Genomic DNA, 23449 nt, shown 5'->3' on the forward strand with positions numbered 1-23449 from the left:
ATTATGGCGGGGGACACCAGAAATGGGCCTGTCCTTGTCTAAAGGGCGACACCATGACTATGAACACACCGGCAAATTCATTCACAGACAAGTTCCATAAATCCATGATTGACACTATTGTAAAATAAAAACACAAGTTTATTTTATACAATAAGACTTTTATTTGACGCATCCCATTACAATAGGTATCCACAATAAATTATTTCACCTCTACAGGTTCAGATACTACAGAAACCAACAGGTAGGAGGTGCACCATTGCTATGGCAACATAACCAGTTTCATTTTGGGGTTGACCTGTTCAATATGGAGAGGTGGACCAGCCCGAATCACGTGATCATAGGTCAAGGTCGGGCACTAGCAGAACCCATATTGCATAGACGGCAACGTAAAAACCTCAATTGCCCCAAACTCTCAACAGGATATTTTGGCAAGTACACATGCAAGGTGAATTTCAAAATTCAAAATCGGATTCAGAAAATAAATCATACAACAGAATGAATACTGTTTCATGCAACTCCAGCAACAACTTGATCGGTACTTGAGGCTGAAAAATGGAGTGCATGAAGATATTTCATTATTCAATGAATCACTAATTGAACTGAATGAACAAATTTTCAGACAAATACATATTTCATAATCTGCATGTCAAATGAGCCCTGGGGGGCCCCCAAGCAGGATGGGGGAGGGTAGGGGAGAGGGGTACGTGGGAATCTATACACTAAAATATTTAAGTTGATAACTAGTAGCCATCAATTGCAGTAAACCGACACACAGCACTCTCTTGAATAGAGAACTTTGAAGCATGGCTTGTTCTGCTCAACATACAAACAAAGTAAAATCATCATTGTCAAATTATTATCAGAAATAACAAGATAAAATTCCATTCACATGAAGCGATACATAGACATTTCAACTTAAAAAATATACCCCATCACATTTCTTTGCTAAAATGTCACTTCCCCTTGTTCGGTGTACAAACTAAACTAATTTCTGATGACAATTTGCAAGCTGTTATACACCATACACATGAAAAGTGAGTTCTACAATAAAACAATTCATCGAAACTCAACAAGACTCAAAGGAGATCATGTACCGAGAGAGTAGTAAAACACTAAAAGCCATGAAACCATGGCAACAGAGTCCTAACTTATTGCTGTTTACAATAACAAGTGCCAATATGCAGAAGACATACAACTTATTTAAATCATGATTAGTTCCCATTGTCATTTCAATTTCATTTGGCCGATCACTGAAACTGAAACAGCCATTGTGCATAACGTTGACATTCTCAGAAGCTGTTGTTGATAGGTTAGGAATAGGACATTAAAAAACACACCAATCTTTGTTGTCATTACAGTGAAACCCTGTTATTCTATACAGGAAATTGTGAATTGAGAAATTGTTTGGATTAAAAAAATTCTACAGAACAGCAATGTCTTAGTTCATCAAATAAATACTTTCTGAATAGTCCGATCGCCAAGACAGACTAAGATCGTATTGGATTGACAGGGTTTCAAATTCAGAGGGCTGGATCATGCAATGACACAATGAAAACAATATTCATGGGGCCGTAGCCTAAATCAACAAATCTAAAACTCCCAGATGAACCGTGAGGAAAGCCCTTCATAGACATGCATACTACAAATAAGGGTTCATCTGTATATTTCGCACCAATGATACATTTCTAAAACTTTGGAACAATGTCAATAAATGATTCATGAAGAGAGGTGAAAATACACATTACAATTTGGTCAAAAAGTTGTGCGTTCAGCATTCCAAGAACTCACTGGTGACATCATTGCAGGAACTTTCACACAACATCGCGGGATGAAGCAGCGCAACGCTCTTCATCAGCATCATTAATGCACATGAACAAGGATGATATCATGAACTGGCACGGAAACTGGGAACAAAATACCTGATAGCTCCTTAACCACCGATGTTATTGTTATTTGGGTGATCCAACACAATGTTTATCACATGGATGAATAGGCTTCATAATGTTATCCTTTACAACATGCTGAAATTAGCTCTCACAGTATTATTGATATTTCGTTGTCATGGAAACTACACAACAGTCTATCTACAATACAGTTCAACTCAAATTACTGCAGTTAGTAGATGCTATTACAGAAGTTAATGTTTCTGCTTAACATGTTTAAAGAAACAGGGATCAGTAAACCTCAAATGTTTGATCTTAGCTAGTTGAGTTCAACTTTTGTCCAATGGGGAAAATAGTTGATAAAAATAGTTGAACTATATAACAGCAACAACTAACAGATTAACTAAACAATAGATCATTCAAGACTGCCTCTATAGTCACTGTATACTTCAGTCATTCTACACAGTTAGACATGCATTCCACATTTGCTTGAAGATTTATTTTCTAAGCATTGTTAACTGGCTGTAACAAAAATCAATCAGACAATTAATTCTTGTGTTACTTTCTTATTTTCAAAGACATTTTGGAGGTGCTACTGAATAATTGTCCCCTAGAGTGCAAAGTATTAGAAAGCATTGGCCTGAATAAATATTTTATCACATTTAGCACAGCAATAGCTTCTATGCAGGGTTCTATATTTGGCAGTGGGTTGATCATATACATTAACTAACAGTCAATACCATATTCAAGTCAAACAGTTATATCTACACAATCTTAAGAAAAGAATTTCTATTATTGAAACATAATTCTGCTTAATCACTTGGATCACTATATCAGTATATAAGTTAAAAATATGTGGGTAAAATGTACACATGACAAAACTCAATGCATGGTTTAGGGTGAGTCTAGTCATACACACATAGCGTGACGAATCTAGACATGCTGAATAATACCACAGTGTTGTTGTTAATGCTGCACCTCTTGACTAACGGCCAGGCCAGTTTTCAACAGTGATAAAAGACAGTGAGTGTGAAAATGAGTGACAGAGAGGCTTTGGTTTAATACTGCTTTCAACAGTATTTCAGTTATATAACCGCATGTCAGCTTGTGTGAATGAGTGAGTTTGATTTTACGACACTTTTAGCAATATTCCAGCAATATCACGGCGGGGGACACCAGAAATGGGCTTCACACATTGTACCCAAGTCGGGAATCGAACCCGGGTCTTCAGCGTGACAAGCGAACGCTTTAACCACAATGCTACCCGACCACCCCAACATGTCAGCTTGATGTGGGAGGACTGACATGTTACCATTATCAGGGATGAGAATGGATACTTATTTGCAATGGTCCAAATTGGGGGTGTTAATGGGGGAAGCCATCAGGTTTTCACAAATTCGTGGTCACTAAAATTCGCCCCTGCATATATTGTCACCCCTGCCCATGATCATGGGATGTGTTTGGTGCTGGCAAACCAAAAATAATAATCCGGGGGAATCTAAGATTTGAACTCACATGTAAGGTTTCCGGCACCCTGGGGGATGCACTGAGTGAACTGTGGCAACACAAACTACTAGGCCAGCTGTGTGCCACTCCCCACACCAACTGATCAAAGATCTCAGACCAATGACATAATTAGTAAGACCTTTATAAATGGTCTCACTAAAAATAGTCATAGGCTTGTTTGTGGACAAGGGGGAAATGGGGAAATATTATGAACATGTAGAAACCACATGATCAATGATGTTTCACATGAGCAAGGACGGAAGGTCCACTGTCAGAAACTATGGTCTAAGTTTAGAACTTCAGATTGGAATTATTTGACTCAAGATGTTCAAATTTTTGTCTGTGAGGTAGCAATATTTCTATCTGGTCATCTAAACTGTCACTCATATATAATATTGAGTCTTACTATTACTTCTCAAGCATATACTGGTCTGACCAAATATGGACAAGTAACAACAGCAGTCAATACTAAGAGTGAGTGAGCGAGTTGGGTTTGAACAGTATTCCAGTTATATCATGGCATGTCAGCTTAATGTGGGAGGAAAGACCGAAGTGGTACAGGTCTCAGACATTGACCAATTTGGTGAAACCCCAAGCACTGGTATGGTGATTACAAACCTAGAAACACAATCTAGGTGAAGCGGGATTCGAACCCACGATCATAGGTTCTGTGCTGAAGGATACTACTCTTGAAGCACCTCAGAAGAAAGGGGAACCCGTGCTCCCAAAATATAATATGAGTCACATCCAACAGGAGTAATGCAAATTCAAATAAGCAGTATTCAAAGTTAAGGAAGATCCTGAGTTCCTTGAGGTCTTTCCACGATATTTGAACCCAGAGACCCTTAAATCTTCAACTTCTTGCGTTATGGTTATGCCAAGGATCCCTTGACTTTCAATGCCTAATTTCAAACATTGGTAAGCATACATGAAACTTAAGGGAACTAAGACTGTCGGAGTCGAACCACATACATGAACAGATTGCCGTCATCATATAACTCATCAACTCCAGCGTCTGCAAAGATGAGTTGGATGAAGCCAATACATAGATGCTGATGGGTGATGGAGATCTAGAAGCATTCAATACCAGCCTCAATGATTATCACATGACATGACATCAAAAGTGAAAGATCGTGTCCTCATCACGGGGTTGCGATCACGGGGATGCTTGCGGACGATGAAGCTTGACGATGATGGCGTTCACTGGGTGTACATCTTGATGACTCGCTGTGCTTCTCGGTATCCGGTTAGTAGAGCGCCATGTGTTGTGGAGTAGAATGAGGGGTGAGTTGCCTCCCCTGCAAACATCACCTGGGGCTGAAAAAAGCAGGATTCAGTGTTAAACATGACAGTCTGTCACACAGTCCCTGAACCATATTACTCTCCCTTCTGCTTAGCCTTTACTATAATGCTACAACTTATAAAAAGCAAGTCTAGAGTCTCCACAGGTTCTGAATATCTGGGTCTCCTTTTAAATATAAATGGTGTTTAGCCCTACCTTTACAAGAAACTAAAAAGTTGATCACAGAAATCTGCATCCATTGTATCACATCTCATTTGCCTCCATAGTCTCATTTTGAGATTTATTTGACATGAAACTAAATATAGCTGTCTATTACTTTTAAATTACTATCAATAGAAGGGAAAATTTAGTCTGTCATACAGAGCCTGAAACAAACATATCCAATAAAGCAAATGCAAGTCTATAATAGTGGGCAAGTCTAGATTACTGCAGTATCAAATGAAGAGTTTCTGGGCTCCTTTTTATTATATTTTTCTAAAGACTATTTACAACTGTGTTTCTCTGTAAGATATGTTCATTTTGGAGACAAGATGTTAGTCTGGGGAAAATTCTGTGGTCAGAGATAGGAGGAGGTCACTTTTGAAACAAAGCTGTGGTAGTGAATGGCTCCAAGGTATTTGATATGATTGAGCAATGACACACTGGATAATTGAGGATAAACCTAGGACTGCAGCAGTGAGCTCAGCATAAGAGTGGCAGACTGGGTCAAAATACTCCATGCTTGTCAAAACAAAATGATACCAATGATCAGGTGGTCAAACGTGTAGCCTAACTGATTACGTGTTATCACAGCTTTACATCATGGGTCAATTCATGTTATCAACACCTGGACCCACTTGCACAAAGCGATCTTAGCGCTAAGATGATTGTAACTCCCATACTTTAACATAGGCTTACAGTAGTCTTAGTACTAAGATCGCCTTGTGCAAGTGGGCCCTGCATTGCATGGCCCAGTGTTGATTACATACAGGCTGCTGTGATATAGCAGGAACGTGCGGACCGCGGCAAAAGAATCCTTCACTCACAACAAACATATGTATACATCAGGGCCCCGTTCCACAAAGCAATTGTAGTGCTACAACTGTCGTATCAATGTTAAAGTATTTGATTAACGATCATCTTAGCGCTAATATTGCTTTGTGGAACAGGCCCAGGAGAATTGCTGACTGTGCAGGGATAGACACAACCCCTCGTCCGTTAATCCGAGACAAGTGAAAATCCAAAGGGACTATTTTTTTTCAACAAAAATCTTGCTACCTTACATAAACCACTAGCCTGAATTGACCCGCAGACTAATTGGATGTGACCAAGGTTGTCTACCCCTGCTGTGGCGCAAAACATTCACTGACTACAAACAAGAACATACCTTTTCCATGCCTGGGGCTTGTAGTGGCTCCATGAGAGCATACAGGTCGCTCTGAGAGGAACCGACAGCTACAAAGCTGTAGGAGCCACGAGTAAATGGATTGTTGCCCCACCTCGTTCTGACAAAAGATGAACAATAATTCTACATGCTTTCAATCTGTTCTATGTTGTATCAAAACTCACATAATTTGGCTCTAAGCAATTCATTTTAGCAATATCAATAAACATTTACATTCTTAATGACCGGCTTCCTACATTCAAAGTTAGCAATAGTGTTCGATAACACAAAGTAATCTTCTTTAATGGCAGTAAACATGAGCATTTATAATGATTTGATGTTATTTTCGGGTGTAGTAATTAAAAGTTGACGAGCGTTCTGGGAAAAAATAAAAAACAGGGATGGAGTAATGAGAAAGAGCAGACTGAACTCCCCATCTAAATTTTCAGGTTTAAATCCTCTAATATTGCCAGCATGCAGTTTTTAGAAATGAACCAAAAATGTCAAGTGGTCTTGAGAGCAGATATTTCTTTCAGAAAAGGAAAGGTGCATTTGGTAATCACAATTTAACATATAAATCCTCAATGAATGCAAATAATCCAAAAAGCAATTTGCAAATTAATTATTTTTAGTTGAAAACACATGATCAATGGGTTATAGTATGTGTTGCAGCAAAATTCAGCAGAAAGCCAAATGGAGCCTAGCAGTGTTGGAAATGTAGCTTTAAAGTCAAGGGGTGCTGATCATAAACCATACGTTAAGAGATTTAGGGTCCCTTGATTCAAACACCATAAAGACCTCAAGGACCCCTGAACACTTTGTAATTTTGAACACCAGTTCTGACAAGGGCCTCTTGGCGTTCCTGCTTAATTGGAACCAATGAACATCCAATATTAAAATATTGCTTACCGGACATTGAAATGTTTCTGTCCGGACATTTTAAAAAGTATTGTCCGGACATTCTTAAACTTTGACCGGACATGATCAACAGTTAGGACTGAGCAGTTTCTGTCTGCAGTTGTAACACAATGAAGATTATCTACACTGACAAGCTTTGTTTGTTATGGTGCTGTAAATACATCGTACCTACATGATAGTCCAATCGGTCAATCACTGTAATAGGCAATAAACTGAGTTGACACTGATTAATCGAGGATTAATTACTGAGAACATCTTGTTAATTTGAGTGAAAGGTGTTTACAACTGTACATAAATACCTTGCATCATTGATGTACCTCATTATCCTCACAATGCTTCGATACGTAACCTCAGACAAGCGAAAGCGTGACGACAGCCAGTCGACCGATGCAGATCAGTCGAGCGGATCTGCCAAACCCTCAAAGTCTGGACGATCATTTGTAAGTCGTGGCTAACGACTTTCACTTGGTTGACATACAATGAGGATTTGCAGATTTTATTGTTTTCAGTAGCTAGTCGTATATTGAATATTGACTGACCGCCATTTTGCTTTCTGTGACGATCGATATCATTTTTTTATGGTCAATAATTAAGTACAGATGAAAAAAGTATTCAAATAACTATTGCTATCAACGATATTTTAGTATTTGTGATTATATTATCTGTCTTGTTTTTAAATAATTTTTAGCTTAAAAAAAACCTTTTCCCGTTAGGTCACGTGATAACCAAATATGGGATAATAGTCTCGATCCAAATGTTACAACGCGTACACTTGAGCAGACTCATGAATATAACTCATGAATATTAATTAGACCATTCACTACGTTAACAGATCGTTATTATAACAGAAACAAACGTATGTTTTCCATGGTTATCTAAAATGATATTATTTGTTATTAATTGTCCGGTGAATTAAACAATTTAAATTGAAACAATTCATAATTCATCATATTATGAATACGTAACAACTTTTAATGTGTGTGAAAAGTCGTCCTAAAATACGCTATTTGAAGGGGGCGTGGCCTAAATGCAAATGTCCGATTGGGATTTTAAATTTTCCGGACCCCTGCGTGTACCCATCAATGTACTAGTCATAATCAGATTGTGTCACCAGTGGCTACTCACCTGAGTACTCGCTTGGGTGGTGGAATGTCATCTTTCTTGAGGAACTTTTTCAGGACACTGACACAGTCTTCCCCGATCTCCTCCTCGGTAAGGGATTCCATGAAGAGTGCCTCCTTCCCGGAGAGCCAGCCTGGAACCATACATGCCATCATAAACATACCGACACTTCTCAAACAGTGTTTACAGGCAAGAAACATGATCAGTCCTGTTCCAAGATTCATTTTCAATGCTACAATAAATGCACTATGTTCCAACATGTATTCGGAATACTGTTAATAGTAAAATTAATGCGTCTCCAAAAGAAAGCGACTGCTGGCCCCTAGCCAAAAATGCCACTCAATATGAATGAGAAACCGCCCTCCTATCAAGAATCAGTGGATTTACATGTATATATTAAGAAAATGTCTTCAGTCAGGTTTACAGGAGAATCTTCACCTTAATCCAACCTGATCTTAATCCAATCACACACAATATAGCACCGCTTATTAGCGCTCAGTAGAGTACTTACGCTAAAACAATACATCATGTTTTCCTAAAAACAACAGATACTTTTTGAGTTTATTCTGTTAACTGGCATTAAGGAAGTTCAAAGATCTAAGATTTGTGTGTGATGAAGCACATCCATGCACACTGGCTCGTGTTGGCCTTTTACGCAGTCGCAAAGAACAAAGACACCGTGTTGAGTCTGTCTGGACTTGCAGGTGTGATCAGTGATGACATAAGTGAGTAGAACTCTTGTCTTGACCCCAGCCGTGACAATTCACAGGATGTAATTAGTGTTTGAATGACATTGTTTATATACTTGTTACATGTGCTGCTCAGCAAACAGTGATGTGGTATACATAGTTGTTTGTTTTTAGCGTATGTCTAAGTTTGTATTTCTGCTGACCAAAATGTCTTTTTGTTGATATAAATGTGATGTTTATTAATGCGAGCAAAGACCACTCGCATTTTTGCATTTAATTCACGATTTACAGTGTTTCATCACTATTTGGGGGCATGGATGGCCCACTTGTCCAAAGTACCACAACTCCCCGTGCAGGGGTTGCATTCCTTGAAACCTATGATTGTGGGATTGAATCACGGTTTGCTCTGATCATGTTCCAAGTTTGTCAGCACCATACCTGTGCTTGTGGGTTTCATAAAAGTGGTAAACATCTGAGACCTGTATCACTTCGGACTTTCCTCACATGTTAAGTTGACACATTGTGATATAACTGGAATACTGTTCCAAGCGACATTAAACTAAACTCTCACATAAAAGATTTGCCATGTAAACACTCTGCTATCTAATAGACTATTTGGATCAGGCAAGGGGCAGCTGGAATGACATCCGACATCAAACAACATAATCAGTCTTATGATCTATTATGGATGATTAATAGCTAAGCTTTCTGGACAAAACAGAATGTTACTAGCTTTGGGCTACTGGGTAATGTCTATTTTTCTTTGCTGGTTATTTGAAGAAAGCATGGGATAAGTAGAGCAAATATGACTTTCATGCAAGCCATGCAAACTTGACTGAGAGAATACTTGTGTCTTCATGTACTTGTTAATACTATAACATGCATGTATGCAAGAGGACCTTTCATGGTCTGCAATGATGTTCAACATACAGGGATGGAACATAAGGCACATTTGTATACTGAAATCATGCAGCATTATGTTTTCCAAAGTAAGTAGAATTGTTCTAGAGAAAGTTGCCAGTGAACAGTGTCCCTACACAACCACCAGGTTCATGTCCACCTGCAGTCAGTTCAATGTCAAACACTTAGTTGCCAGTGTCCACCTGCAGTCAGTTCAATGTCACACACTTAGTTGCCAGTGTCCACCTGCAGTCAGTTCAATGTCACACGCTTAGTTGCCAGTGAACAGTGCCCCTTCACAACCACCAGTTCTGTCACACAGTAAGTTGCCAGTGAACAGTGTCCCTACACAACCACCAGGTTCATGTCCACCTGCAGTCAGTTCAATGTCACACAGCAAGTTGCCAGTGAACAGTGCCCCAACACAACCACCAGTTCTGTCACACAGTTAGTTGCCAGTGAACAGTGCCCCTACACAACCACCAGTTCTGTCACACAGTTAGTTGCCAGTGAACAGTGCCCCTACACAACCACCAGTTCTGTCACACAGTTAGTTGCCAGTGAACAGTGTCCCTACACAACCACCAGGTTCATGTCCACCTGCAGTCAGTTCAATGTCACACAGCAAGTTGCCAGTGAACAGTGCCCCTGCACAACCCCCAGGTTCATGTCCATCTGCAGTCAGTTCAATGTCACACAGTTAGTTGCCAGTGAACAGTGCCCCTGCACAACCACCAGGTTCATGTCCACCTGCAGTCAGTTCAATGTCACACAGTAAGTTGCCAGTGAACAGTGCCCCTGCACAACCACCAGGTTCATGTCCACCTGTAGTCAGTTCAATGTCACACAGTTAGTTGCCAGTGAACAGTGCCCCTGCACAACCACCAGGTTCATGTCCACCTGCAGTCAGTTCAATGTCACACAGTTAGTTGCCAGTGAACAGTGCCCCTTCACAACCACCAGGTTTATGTCCACCTGCAGTCAGTTCAATGTCACAGTTAGTTGCCAGTGAACAGTGTCCCTACACAACCACCAGGTTCATGTCCACCTGCAGTCAGATCAATGTCACACAGTAAGTTGCCAGTGAACAGTGCCCCTACACAACCACCAGTTCTGTCACACAGTTAGTTGCCAGTGAACAGTGCCCCTTCACAACCACCAGTTCTGTCACACAGTTAGTTGCCAGTGAACAGTGCCCCTACACAACCACCAGTTCTGTCACACAGTTAGTTGCCAGTGAACAGTGCCCCTAATCAACCACCAGGTTTATGTCCACCTGCAGTCAGTTCAATGTCACACAGTTAGTTGCCAGTGAACAGTGCCCCTTCACAACCACAAGGTTCATGTCTACCTGCAATTAGTTCAATGCTTCAGTATGGCAGATTAATGCTCCTGTTCACTGAAGTATGACCAGGTCTGGAAAACATGCTATAGCAGTCATTAAGCAGAGCTCTCTGAACAACAAAGCGGAAATGACCAAGAAAGAACCTGCAGTACAATAATGCTATATCCTGTTTATCAGCTCTAGGCTTTTAGGATTGTGGACAAGAATAATTTAAGCTGGACTCAAATTTCATAGAAATGCAGGTCATCAGAAGAAAAAGGTTTTCAATATGTATCTAACAGTCATAGAATATTGAAGTCGAGCTCAGGGTAAAAATACAAAACAAATGATAAAAATCTGTTTGTATCATGCAAAACAGCAATAATTCATAATGCAAGCCTTCGGTCGGAACTCAATACTGAATAAAATTATTGTTACATGACTAGGCATCAGCATGATCAAGGAATTGGAACAAAATATAATATTTTCAATTGTTATGACAGATAATGTATTCGAGTGCACAGAACATGTTTCTGAACCAGATGCTCACTTACTAAAACTAGATGAATTGATGGGTTGCTGAACAACATATGTTGGAAATGATCACATGTAAATGAACAGATAATATAACAAATAACAAAGAAACATTAAGTATGTATCTACATATATTGAATAGTCATCACGGTGAGTCACTGTACATACATATGCATTCCTAGCCTTGCTGAATAATCCTATTGGCTTTACTGTTGAAATTTCATGTTGATTTCAATGCATATCCAGAAAACTGCCTCATTTTATTTCATCATTATCTTTCATGTTTTTCAGCATGATGAATGGTTTCAGCATAATTTCCCATGAATGATTTCAGCATAATCGCTCATAGTTTTAGAGATCAGCAAAGATGAGGCCATACATCAACTGGCCTGAATTTATTGAGCCTTGAAAAACCCATACTTTTAACTCTGCTGACATGTCCAAGCAGCACCAATTGATATCAAGTCATAGCATTATTATTTCATTGGTACCATAGTCAGACAAACATGCAAAAACAAGATTTCTACAACATGTTTCTTTCCTCTGGGAATGTTTTCATTCAATCTGATCATAGTCACGAGTTAAATATGTAAATAAGGTTGCGGTATAACCAATATATTGTTAACGTAACAACAAGTGTGGACATTAAAGTAATGTTCAGTATCCTTTGGAAGCAATATTCTGTCAAGGCAAATGAATTCCAGTATATATTTTGTAAGGAGTAACTTCTTGCCATTTTAGTCTTCAGCCCTGAACGTGTGTGAGTTCATGGTTAGTGTCTCCTCAGGTTAGTCCTCCCACCATCATCAGTGACACCATCATCAGTGACAGGCATTCTTACAACATTCAGGTGTTTTAGGTATGTCCTGTAGGTCACATTCACACTGAACTAACATCCTCATCCACCAGTACGCCAACCTTCAAATACCTGGTCCTGACACAGACTGACTTGGGCTGATTTAATATTCTGAGGGAGGGGGAAGGAGGGGCTAGGATTTATCATAAAGATGTCACTAGTTTCTCTGAAAGGAAAAGCAAAACAAAATCTTTTGCAGCAGTTCCAGGACATGTCCAGTGAACCATTTTTTGTTGTAAACTTTTTTTCTCTCAGCATTTTCTTCAACAAATATTTCTTTTCAAACAAACAAATCATTAATTGTCAAAGGGACGATGAACCAAGTGTTTCAACTGATTCCTACTGCCACAAGTCAACAGTTGACTGTTGACACAATCATCTAACTGTTATTCTCCTCTAGCTCTGGCCATGTTTGCTGTCCTCCAAGCAACACCTAGGTGTCATGGGTAGCTCTGGTCATGTTTGTTGTCCTCCTAGCAACATCTAGGTGTCATGGGTAGCTCTGGTCATGTTTGTTGTCCTCCTAGCAACATCTAGGTGTCATGGGTAGTTCTGGTCGTGTTTGCTGTCCTCATAGTAAAACCTAGGTGTCATTGGTAGCTCTGGTCATGTTTGTTGTCCTCATAGTAAAACCTAGGTGTCATGGGTAGCTCTGGTCATGTTTGTTGTCCTCCTAGCAACATCTAGGTGTCATGGGTAGCTCTGGTCGTGTTTGCTGTCCTCATAGTAAAACCTAGGTGTCATGGGTAGCTCTGGTCATGTTTGTTGTCCTCTTGGCAACATCTAGGTGTCATGGGTAGCTCTGGTCATGATTGTTGTCCTGGCAACATCTAGGTGTCATGGGTAGCTCTGGCCATGTTTGTTGTCCTCCTAGCAACACCTAGGTGTCATGGGTAGCTCTGGTCAAGTTTGTTGTCCTAGCAACACCTAGGTGTCATGGGTAGCTCTGGTCATGATTGTTGTCCTGGCAACATCTAGGTGTCATGGGTAGCTCTGGTCATGATTGTTGTCCTCTTGGCAACATCTAGGTGTCATGGGTAGCTCTGATGATGTTTGCTGTCCTCCTAGCAACACCTAGGTGTCATGGGTAGCTCTGGTCATGTTTGTTGTCCTCAATCCACATGCTGACATTACCTAAATTGGCAGCTCAATTAACACTGTCAAACTTGTTTGGTGTTTGACATACTGTATTTCTTAGGATTTATACCTGTTCCTGGGAGCATAAACTTCTGACAGGACCAAAACATTACAGAAGATTTATCAACCTTCAAAGAAGGTACATTTACGAGACACTAAACATGTAAAATATTGATAACATCTGACGAACAGTAGTCAGTGCTGAAGTAGAACACGAAGAACGCATGTGATGTTTCAGGGCTATTTACAGCTCCAGATAAGTGAGATGGAATTTAGATGGGTCTCCGACCATTAAAACCTGCCCTGAGGCATGTGCTTACATAACATGCTTCAACTTATGCCAGCTTACAGAGCAGCTGTTGAGGTGATGTTGTCATACATAACAGACTTCATATATCTCAAGCTTTAATGTTTTTTGGGGGACTAGCTGGTGGGGATTTACCTGGACTTTCTATTGTTTATTGTTTAACACTGCACTCAGCAATATTCCAGCCATATAATGGTGGCCTGTACATAATCAAGTCTGGACCAGACAATCCAGGGATTGATATTATGAGCAACGATCCACATCATCAGGGTACAATGACATGCAATCAACAAAGTCCCTGAGTCTGACTACCTGATCCATTACATTGCCTCTTACCACCAGCATAGGTTGCTGGCCAATGCTGGGGACCCGGAATCCCCATGTTTTTTTTCTATTATGAGTCTTAAGGACTCTCAGTAATGATTAGTGGGGTGGGGGTGTCTCATACATGATCATTGTGGTCCCAGGCAAGAACTGTGTCAAAAAAACAAATGAAATATACATAATATGTGAAGCTTATGCCTTATTGAATCAGTAAAGAAATGCATAAAATTTAACATGTGTGCAACTTTGCATGGCCACGACTCAATTGACTTTAATATCTTTGCACTCCATGGGACTTGAGGTGCAAATATAGATGAAAATTGTGCATCCTGTAAAGCTTTGGGTGAGTGGAAGGTTGTCATATGAATTGTTCTAAGGGACAGAAAATGGTACTAGATGAAGAAGTTCATCTAGTCATGCTAGTGGCAGACATACCAAGGGCTTGTAGAATTTCAGGCTCTTAGAGCAGTCCTTATATGTGAATTTCTATAGCTGATACAGGTGAAAATGAAAATATTTCTTGTTTCTGCTCATCTTATCTCAATATCTAGATCTACACATGGCTTACAAAAGCAAATCTAGTTCACATTTGTTGGCCTGGAATAAAAAAGGCTGCAGTCATAATATTCATTTCCAAGTTCATTATGTAAAATTTATACCATCATGAAAAAATAATAAACTCAAACAGAATTCATTATATATAACTGCAACTGAGAAGCAGAATATTATTTTTCATGTCACGTTGTGACATTTGCATTTTCATGCCATGATCTTACCAGAACAGTGTCTTCAGCAATATTATCTATTTTCTTAACTTGTCTTGTATCATTTGCATATTTTACAGGTGTTTTACACATCTTTTCCACCATGTTTTCAGTCTACATTCCAATGATGTCCCGAGGCAGTACACAGGTGCAACACTTGAGGTGTTCCCAACATGTCAGGTTCTATATAACAGCATGAGGGTCTATTGGAAACACACACTGCATGTTTACTTGTACATTTTCTGCAATAGTGATTTCTATGTTCCTGTAACACGTGCAAGTGCAATGAGAGGACAGTAGGGTAGAAGCTAGGCAAAACAAGGGCTGGAAACATAATGAAGCACATCACCATCAGGCCATAATACAGTAATCAGTAGATTTCTAGTGTCCAAAATTAAGGAGGTCCTTGAGGTTTGCCCCTACAGTACTGGAATCTAGCGACCCCCTCAATCTCAAATATATTCAGTATTAGGTTGTGCGAAGGACCCTTTGACTTTCATCCTTAATTTCGAACCTGCCCGCCTCACAACCAAACACACTCCTCTCATCATACTGATGTTCCTAAGTACCTGTAGACGAAGGGAATCATGCAATCTCTCATTTCCCCACATGATGAAATACCCCATATACATGGCCCTAACAAACATGCATACTTCATCTGAAACCATGGCTGTTAATATACACAGATGTCTTGGACAGGTTGTTGAAAAAAATATACAAAAAAAAGAATGAAAAGAAAATGAAAGGCCTTCCATAAACCTGTTTAAAAAATTTAGATGAAAATCTAATAATTGATTTTGGCCTGAGAACTAAAAGTTAAAACCAGCTGAGACTACAAGTTAACAAGAAATAAAAAAATAGATACAAATTTAAAGTGTGTCCAGAGAACACTATCCTCAAGAATGTAATGCATTTTTAAAATGGCCATATGCCAGAGAAGAGATGACTTTGAGTGAAAATGGTCAACTGCTTTACCTTTCACAATGGAAAACTTCCAACAACATATATACTTAGTGGAACTACTTCAAGAATAGCAAACAAGTCTTAATATGCAAACAATGGCATCGCACCAAGTTATTGACAATGAGCTGGTTGACAAAATTGACTAGCTTGGTTATGTCCTCTTTGGGCAGATCTGCATCAAACCCATCACAATATTCTATACAGGAATTATCGATCATGCAGAATAATGAATAACTTGTGATGACACTCATGATGGTGAATTAAATTGAATGTTTGCAATGGAACAAGGGTGTTGATTTGCAATTTGCGGCTTTGGTTGCTGATGTTGCTGGGCAAAAAGCTAAAATGGCCAACATACCCATGATAAAGAATCTCTTTGTCTCTATTGGTCCTAATTCGCTGTCATTTTCTGAGAAGAAAAACATCAATTAAATCTGTTTCCAATTGCTGCTTCGCAATAATAATAATAATCATAATTAAGGAACATGATAGAGTAGAAACCAGGATGACAATGACACTGAGACTATGAGAAGTATCAATATCCTGATATACACAATTAAAATCCAGTTTCTATACTTATTTGAATTAAAAATAATCAGGATAAATACACACCGATTTCAAATTTAATCATGATAGTGATCAATGAAACTATTTTACGAGAAAAATGTTTTTAATATAATTAAACAGTGTTCATTCAGCATGTGTAGACTCAGAGCATGACAACAAAAACAATCACCTACAGTACATGCAACAGTTAGCATGGTTAGGAGAATGGTTTCCAGAACAGGGAAATTTATATCACAAACATAAATTGCACTTAAAACATTAAATCTGCTCCACTTGCCAATACCAGTATGTTAACATCGGAAGTAAGCATTGGGCATATGAAGCAAGCTCCATCCCATTGCGTGCCACATTCATTATGTCCAAAGATTTCACTGGGAAGAGCTATAATGCACAGCTTCAAAAGTAGATCTATCATTTCATTACCTGGCACATGAAACAGACTGGTTGACTGGCTCTATGATTTGATAATGTTAGATTGACATAATACATTGGGGTGGTAAATATGTTTTAGTTTTCATTCTGATCATCATAGATCAGGAATCCGAACAGCAATTCTGTGAGCAAATGACAGCTCTGGCGTCTTTACAAACCGGCTGACAGATTGTTCCAAGAAAAACTGATGCCACTGTTTTGTTCTTGAACTCCCGACACCAGAAAATAACCCTATATGTATCACTGTGACGCCAAAGAGCCCTACATTTTATGCAGATAGAATGAACACTGTTTTTACAAAAAAAGAAAGAACTTGATTTGCCATATTTTGGATTATCAATCAAGACAATACTGATGTTCATTATGCAATTCTTTTGAATATGCCGAAAGTGATCATCTGTTTAATGCATGGCAATTGCTTATGTTCAAAATTCTAGTAAACTATCAAGACTATCAAGACTATCAAGACTATAAGTAATCAGCATCTAAAAAAGATGATAAATTGCGCTTTTCTCAAAGCTGACTAAATAATAATGCTGAAAAAATATCTCACCAGAAATATAGCATTTACCTCTAAAAGCAAAATTGATCAGCCATCCATTAGCATTATTAAGTTAGACCATGTAGACCTGTGGCAGTTACTGAATTCAGGAAGTATTCAGGACTGACTTCAGACTCCTTAACTTTGAAATAATCACATAGGTTTATCCAACACAGTGGTAGGCATGCATATTTATAATGAACATGATGATCCCTACATCACTCGCCATACAAAACAATAACAAGAATGTTCCAAAATAACATTTCTGGAATTAATAATGACACATCTAGGACTGAAAAGGTGACAAACTGAATTTGCCATGTGACATTATATGATATCAAAGATGATCAAGGGAGTCCATAACAGATCTGAATATGGATGATTTGGCTGACCAATCCCTATCTATGTACAACATGGTACAAATACTACAATGTCATAAAAATCTTATTCTCTGATACGATACCTCTCGGTGGAAGATCTGACAAGGATTGCATAGCAGATCACGTCAGGTGAACTTACCAATCAGCCAATCAGCATCAAATTTCTCTGTTTGAGTGAGTGAAGCAGCTGATCTGATTGATTCACCTCAGAAACAAACTTGCACAGCCAGTTCCGAATGTAAATAATGAAAGGTGTGTCATTAATTGTGGATATTTCATACACCCTTTCTGAACGCCATGGTATCGACACCTAAAAGGAACTCCATGGAATCTCCACCCAACATGGAGTGCAATAGAAGGAATATTTGTCTACTTTGAAAGTTTCATTTGTAATAATCAAAATTTCCACATCATGGTAGTAAAGAAATGAATTGTTCAAGAAAGGTGACATCTGTCTGGCTCAAGAGAACATTCTTCACAGAGATTGTGCTGTCAAAGTTCACCCACAGTTCAGCTGAAATGAGGGGTTGTCACATCTCCACAAAGAGGGGTATCGTATGTCCTATCGAGGTCTGTCTTCACAGATAAGTACAATGACTGAGGGATGGGAAACAGTGGTCACACAAAACATCTCATCACATACAACAGGATACACACAGATCTGTGACATGGTAGATGTCAGCAAATCTCTCACAGCTCACATAGCAAGAGAATAACTTGAGCAAAACAAGGTGCAAAATCAGCAAGATGAGCGTGCAAGGCAGCAAATCAGATTAATTCTGTTTCAATTTCTTTAATAAGTCACCAAACATATTCAGAAGCCAACTGCCTTCTACCGGCATTGTATTAGAAAGGAGAACTGAATAGAGCTATACCAAAAACTCACCTCCTTGAACTTGTCATTTGGCATCATTTTTTATTTAGTTTTAATCCATTGGCTAAGATCGGCTAAGCCTTAAATACCAGACTGAATTTAATTATACTAGACTGTGTCCTTGGATTAGTAGGTTACACCTGCTGATAATTACTGCTTATTATAATAACTTATTATCTATATAAGAACTATCATCAGATCTGACATTTGGAATAAGCATATGAACAGGACTGACATATCTCAGTTGATGTCTGATTTTTGTTCTTAAATCTTAAACCATGACTAAGTCATTCATGCCTGTCATTATTAAATAGTTGTATGAGTCAGTATATACAGTCATCAAATATATGTTTAGTTCACTGTATCAACACTGAAAAATGTCATTATGGATCATGTTAAGTGGATAGCTCCTACAGATATGCTTCTCATATATACTCGTCGTAGTGAAAACTCTTTTGAATCTATTTGCTATTCGCACAAACTTACCTCCTGAATAATTGTGAATACATTTTCAGCAGATTCTAGCATAGAGTTAGAAATTGGCACCAGTCCTATAGTCCTTGCCAAACTGCCCATTAGTTAAGGTATCCTAAGGACTAGTAGAAATTTGCCCATTTTAAGGGTTTTGCTATGCGTTATCATTATAAGGACAAGTGGTGTAAAACTGTTAGTTTCTACCACAGTAGCATGTGTTTAATTTTCAGATATGGGCTGTTACAGCTTACTACCATGCCCTGAGACCAAACAAAAATTTAGTAGACTATGGCAATGAACTAGTGGCTTTGTACATGTTGTATCACAGCAGTAAAAGAGTGAAAGAGAAAACTCCTAAAAGTATTAATGTAATTATGATTATACTTGAGACAAATAAGTGTTTATTGAAAGACCATGACTTTAGAGGCGTCAGAGGATGAAGAGCTTTGATTTGTAACCCACTCTCAAAGTCTTCACTGAAGCCAGTCAACTGAACAGTAAGAAGCAAAATGAAAAACAGAGAAGAATGTGGTTATCATCAAACAGGAGTGAGGCAAATCTGCAAAACAGATGGTTTAGTATAACATGGCAAAACCATATTTTTGCTGCCATGTAACCCCAGGTGATGTACTGTACACATGGCAGAGGTCGACACTGACTTGACAATACAATGAGATCCAGCGTATAAATGATAAATCCATCTCATCATTCTGTGCTGCAAGCGATAAACCCAGAAACTGTCCTTCCTCATCATTTTAGTAGAATCCTCTACTTTCATAGAGGATGTCATAAGTGAAGTTTTTTATTATCTAGATTGACAGAAATTTCACACTGGCTTTAGCATATGAGTGAACTCTGCTTTGAACAGTATTTCAGTTAACTTATATCACAGACATGTCATCTTGATGTGCAAAAAGGGAAGATTTAAATTTAATGCTGGTCCGTTGGCTCGCGACCAGTCAAAATTACAAAGCGCTTGTTAGCCCGTCTGGCTAGGTGGCTATGCGACCCTAGGTTCGGCCTCTTCGTGGCCTCCACCATTTAGTTGTAGGCCAGTTAGTTTGTAGAAGGGCCAGTAACTTTTAATAGGAACAAGCCCTGCTGGCTAAATACAAGTTTGTTGTTAAATCTACCCTGTACAGTGGGAAGAAAGCTCTAGTTGATCACATTGATGCAGGTTTTACATGTTTACCTCTTTGGTGAAACCAAAGATATAACCTGAAAACCGGCATTTGAACACATAATAACAGGTCAATGGAAAGCCTTTAGAGATGCATCTCTGCACAGCAATTTGCGGCCCTGGTGGCTGGGCCATCCTTGCCCCCTTTGGAAAAGGGATGAAGTATCTTAGTCCCAGATTCCCTAGCACCCACAGAACGTTTATTAACTAGATTTACAGTACTCAACAATTAGGCTTTGGCTACATAGATAACGGTATAATCACCTAACAGTTAGATGCAATTACTACTGCTGCAAAATACAGCATTATGTAATAGAATAATCACAACTCACTGTAACATAAATGGAGTAAGATATAGCTTGGCCTAATGCCTAAATATCTAATTATCCTTGCCAAAAACGTTTGACTTCATTATCAGAACTTTACATGTCTCTTGGCATCATTTTCAGTAGATTTTAGTGTTTGAATGAGAACACTCATAAGCTGAGACAAAAAGATCTTCTTGACGCAGGCTTCAAAATTGCAGCTGAAGTTGCAGACTGGTATTTGTGTATCCTGTATTTACCTTTCCTCTGTCTTGACATACACCAAATTAAGCAAAGCATAAAGGAAACAGCAGTACACCATGGTACAAGCAATGCTGAACACTGCAGAAAGCAGGAGCTGAATGCTAAAGGGAAACCACTCTGTTTTATACTTACCCACAAGAATGTTTTCATGAACCACCTCAAAGGAATATATTTTGCGGTACCATGTTTTCCGTAAATCTCGCATTGGGTCTCTTAACTTATCCCAGAGAAGCTCTATCCTAAAGACATCGTCATCCACAATGGGTTTATCAAACTCCAGAATCACCTTGTCCACTATTCCAAAGCCTAGATTGTCAATAGCATGCAGCTTTTCCTCCGTCAACGAAGGGTTGAACATCCTATCACATGCTGCTTTTAGAACACCTAGCGACACAGTGGAAATAACATGATTTGCATAGAACTTTTCACCATTTTCACACTCGACACACACCTCCCCGCGTGATTTATCCTGTATGTCCCAATGCACAGTCTTTACAGGGGTGTTGAGGAGAATGTTCTCTTTGGGGATATTTTTCTTGAGGATTTCAAGCACAGTTTCAAATCCAGGAGGAATAGTGTAATGGATGCCGGGGAGTTCTTCGTAACACCCAAAATCTCCCAGCGATACTTCCTCTAAGCGGTCACACCCACTTATGCAGCACTCCAATAAAGTCCTCTGGTTGAATATTGATTCCCGCACAAGTCTGTCTCCATTGGAGTATTTGTTGAGCTTTTCTTGAAACTCACGATCCAGGAATGCACCCACACTGTCATTCTCCTCCGGGGTGGGCATGTTTGACTGGAAGTAGTCTTCACACTGCTGGATGAGCATTCCGTAGGTGAAGTCCACTTCCTTGACCATCTTCTCATTGATCATTTCCCCACCCTCGCTGTAGAACAGGTCTCTACGACGCAGGCTCTTGTCCTTGTTGCGGAGCTGGAGGAGATGGTTCTGGTCTGCTATCTGATAGATGGGGTTCCGTTCAATACCATGGATCCAGTTGGCACCAAGTTCTGCTTTGTGTCCATCCTCACCTGAAAAAATGGAAGATCTTATTAACAAAACAGCTGACACAAACAATATTCTGAACTGCAGGAACTTCTTCAAGATAACATAAAAAAACAAACATACCAGAATATTTCAGGGTCCTACCAAATGAAAAGAAAACTTAATGGTTACCATATGGTAAGTAATTTCCATACTCTAATTAAATAATTGACTCCTCCGAAAAGGTAGGTTATCAAAAAGAGGGGTTCTGCAGAAACCTTTCTGATTGGTTTAACCATATGCTTAAGCAGTGTTCAAAATTATTGCAGCATATCAGATGAGCAAACACTGGTATGGGTTTTCCAATTACATAACATACTGTTAAGCTGTTAACAACTGATATAGAAAAGAAAGGCTTGTTACGTAGAAATAAAGCAGGTAGGTTTATATAATGCCAACATACGAAACACACCCAATTTCAAATCCTAGGAGCTCCCATGATAACTATAACAACAGGCGAACTAGCCAAACAAGAGATAATTTCAATCTCTGCTTAATCGTGTCAGAATTACACTCCTTGACTGTAATAATGATGCACTCTAACACTTGGCAATGTCTAACCGCAGACAAACTTAATTTGAGCCAAGTAGGGGCCAGGGGGGGGGGGGGGGGGGCAGGCATGTGCGTACTAGCCAGCTGGTCTGTTGTGATATCTCCTCTTATCTACTGGAGACACATGTTACAGTTTCTCCATGTCTGTCTGTGGGAGGCCAGGAATCTGCAACACTGGAGCCATCCACACATTCTCCTGGTATTGGACAAGTGTACTACAGTATTGTTCAAGTGCACTTCAACTTTAAACTGGTTCACATGTACGTGGTAATAATTAGTGTGCTTTAGAGTTGATGACTGCTTATAGAAAATAAATGTCATCCCAAAGGATTTACCTTAGACACATTGATCCTAATTACATAATATGAAAGAAATTCCTCAAACAGTTTTCATAAATATATTGGCTTTACTCTTAGTCTTTGCATAATACTACATGTATCACATTATAAGGCAGTCACCCCCACTGTGCTGAGTACATTTGAGTCTAACCCAAGTATTTGGGCATACTTTTCAGTCGATTTTAGAGAAAATTGATCTCACTAGACCAGAAGAAATCTTATCAGACTCGGACTTCGAACTATAGGCTAAAATCTCAGACTGCTCTCACCATGTGCTAACTTATATAAAACAATTCAATTTGGGCAAGTTCATGCAAGAACAATATTTTTGGAAAGAGAACTAGTCCCAACAGAAGTCTTTACCAAAATTCTTAGCAACATCTTCAGTAGATGTTAGTCTCATTATAAGGGCTATAATTAGCTGAGCTTACAAGACCAAACAAAAACAAAACTATAGATTAATGGCTAAGGTTGCAGACTAACAGATTTTCACTGTTCTCATGCTAACAGTCTTTTAGGGAAGTTTACAGTAAACATCCACTTCAATGTGGTAGGGTCAGTATCTCATGAAATGGCAACTTTGCTTTCTACTTCATATTAA

The 23449-nt window shown here is 39.1% G+C and overlaps 1 protein-coding gene across 2 annotated transcripts in view; it reads right to left on the reverse strand.

The window, feature by feature from the left end:
• Positions 1–3323: 3323 nt before the first annotated feature.
• The window catches only part of LOC124113907 (spermine oxidase-like), a 32547-nt gene continuing 12421 nt past the window's right edge, over positions 3324–23449 (reverse strand). The window contains exons 2-6 of one of the 2 annotated variants that reach the window (XM_046474395.2): positions 21043–21945; positions 16252–16302; positions 8099–8228; positions 6059–6176; positions 3324–4706 (exon numbers count right to left, since the gene is read on the reverse strand). In XM_046474395.2, the coding sequence (XP_046330351.2) occupies positions 4590–4706; positions 6059–6176; positions 8099–8228; positions 16252–16302; positions 21043–21945 (1319 nt within the window). In that variant the 3' untranslated portion in view covers positions 3324–4589. The remainder of the gene's footprint in view (positions 4707–6058; positions 6177–8098; positions 8229–16251; positions 16303–21042; positions 21946–23449) is intronic. The other variant, XM_046474396.2, reaches the window with a different exon arrangement.

Source organism: Haliotis rufescens, unplaced genomic scaffold, assembly GCF_023055435.1.
Source record: "Haliotis rufescens isolate VD_foot unplaced genomic scaffold, xgHalRufe1.0.p SCAF_12, whole genome shotgun sequence".
Taxonomy (NCBI): Eukaryota; Metazoa; Mollusca; class Gastropoda; order Lepetellida; family Haliotidae; genus Haliotis; species Haliotis rufescens.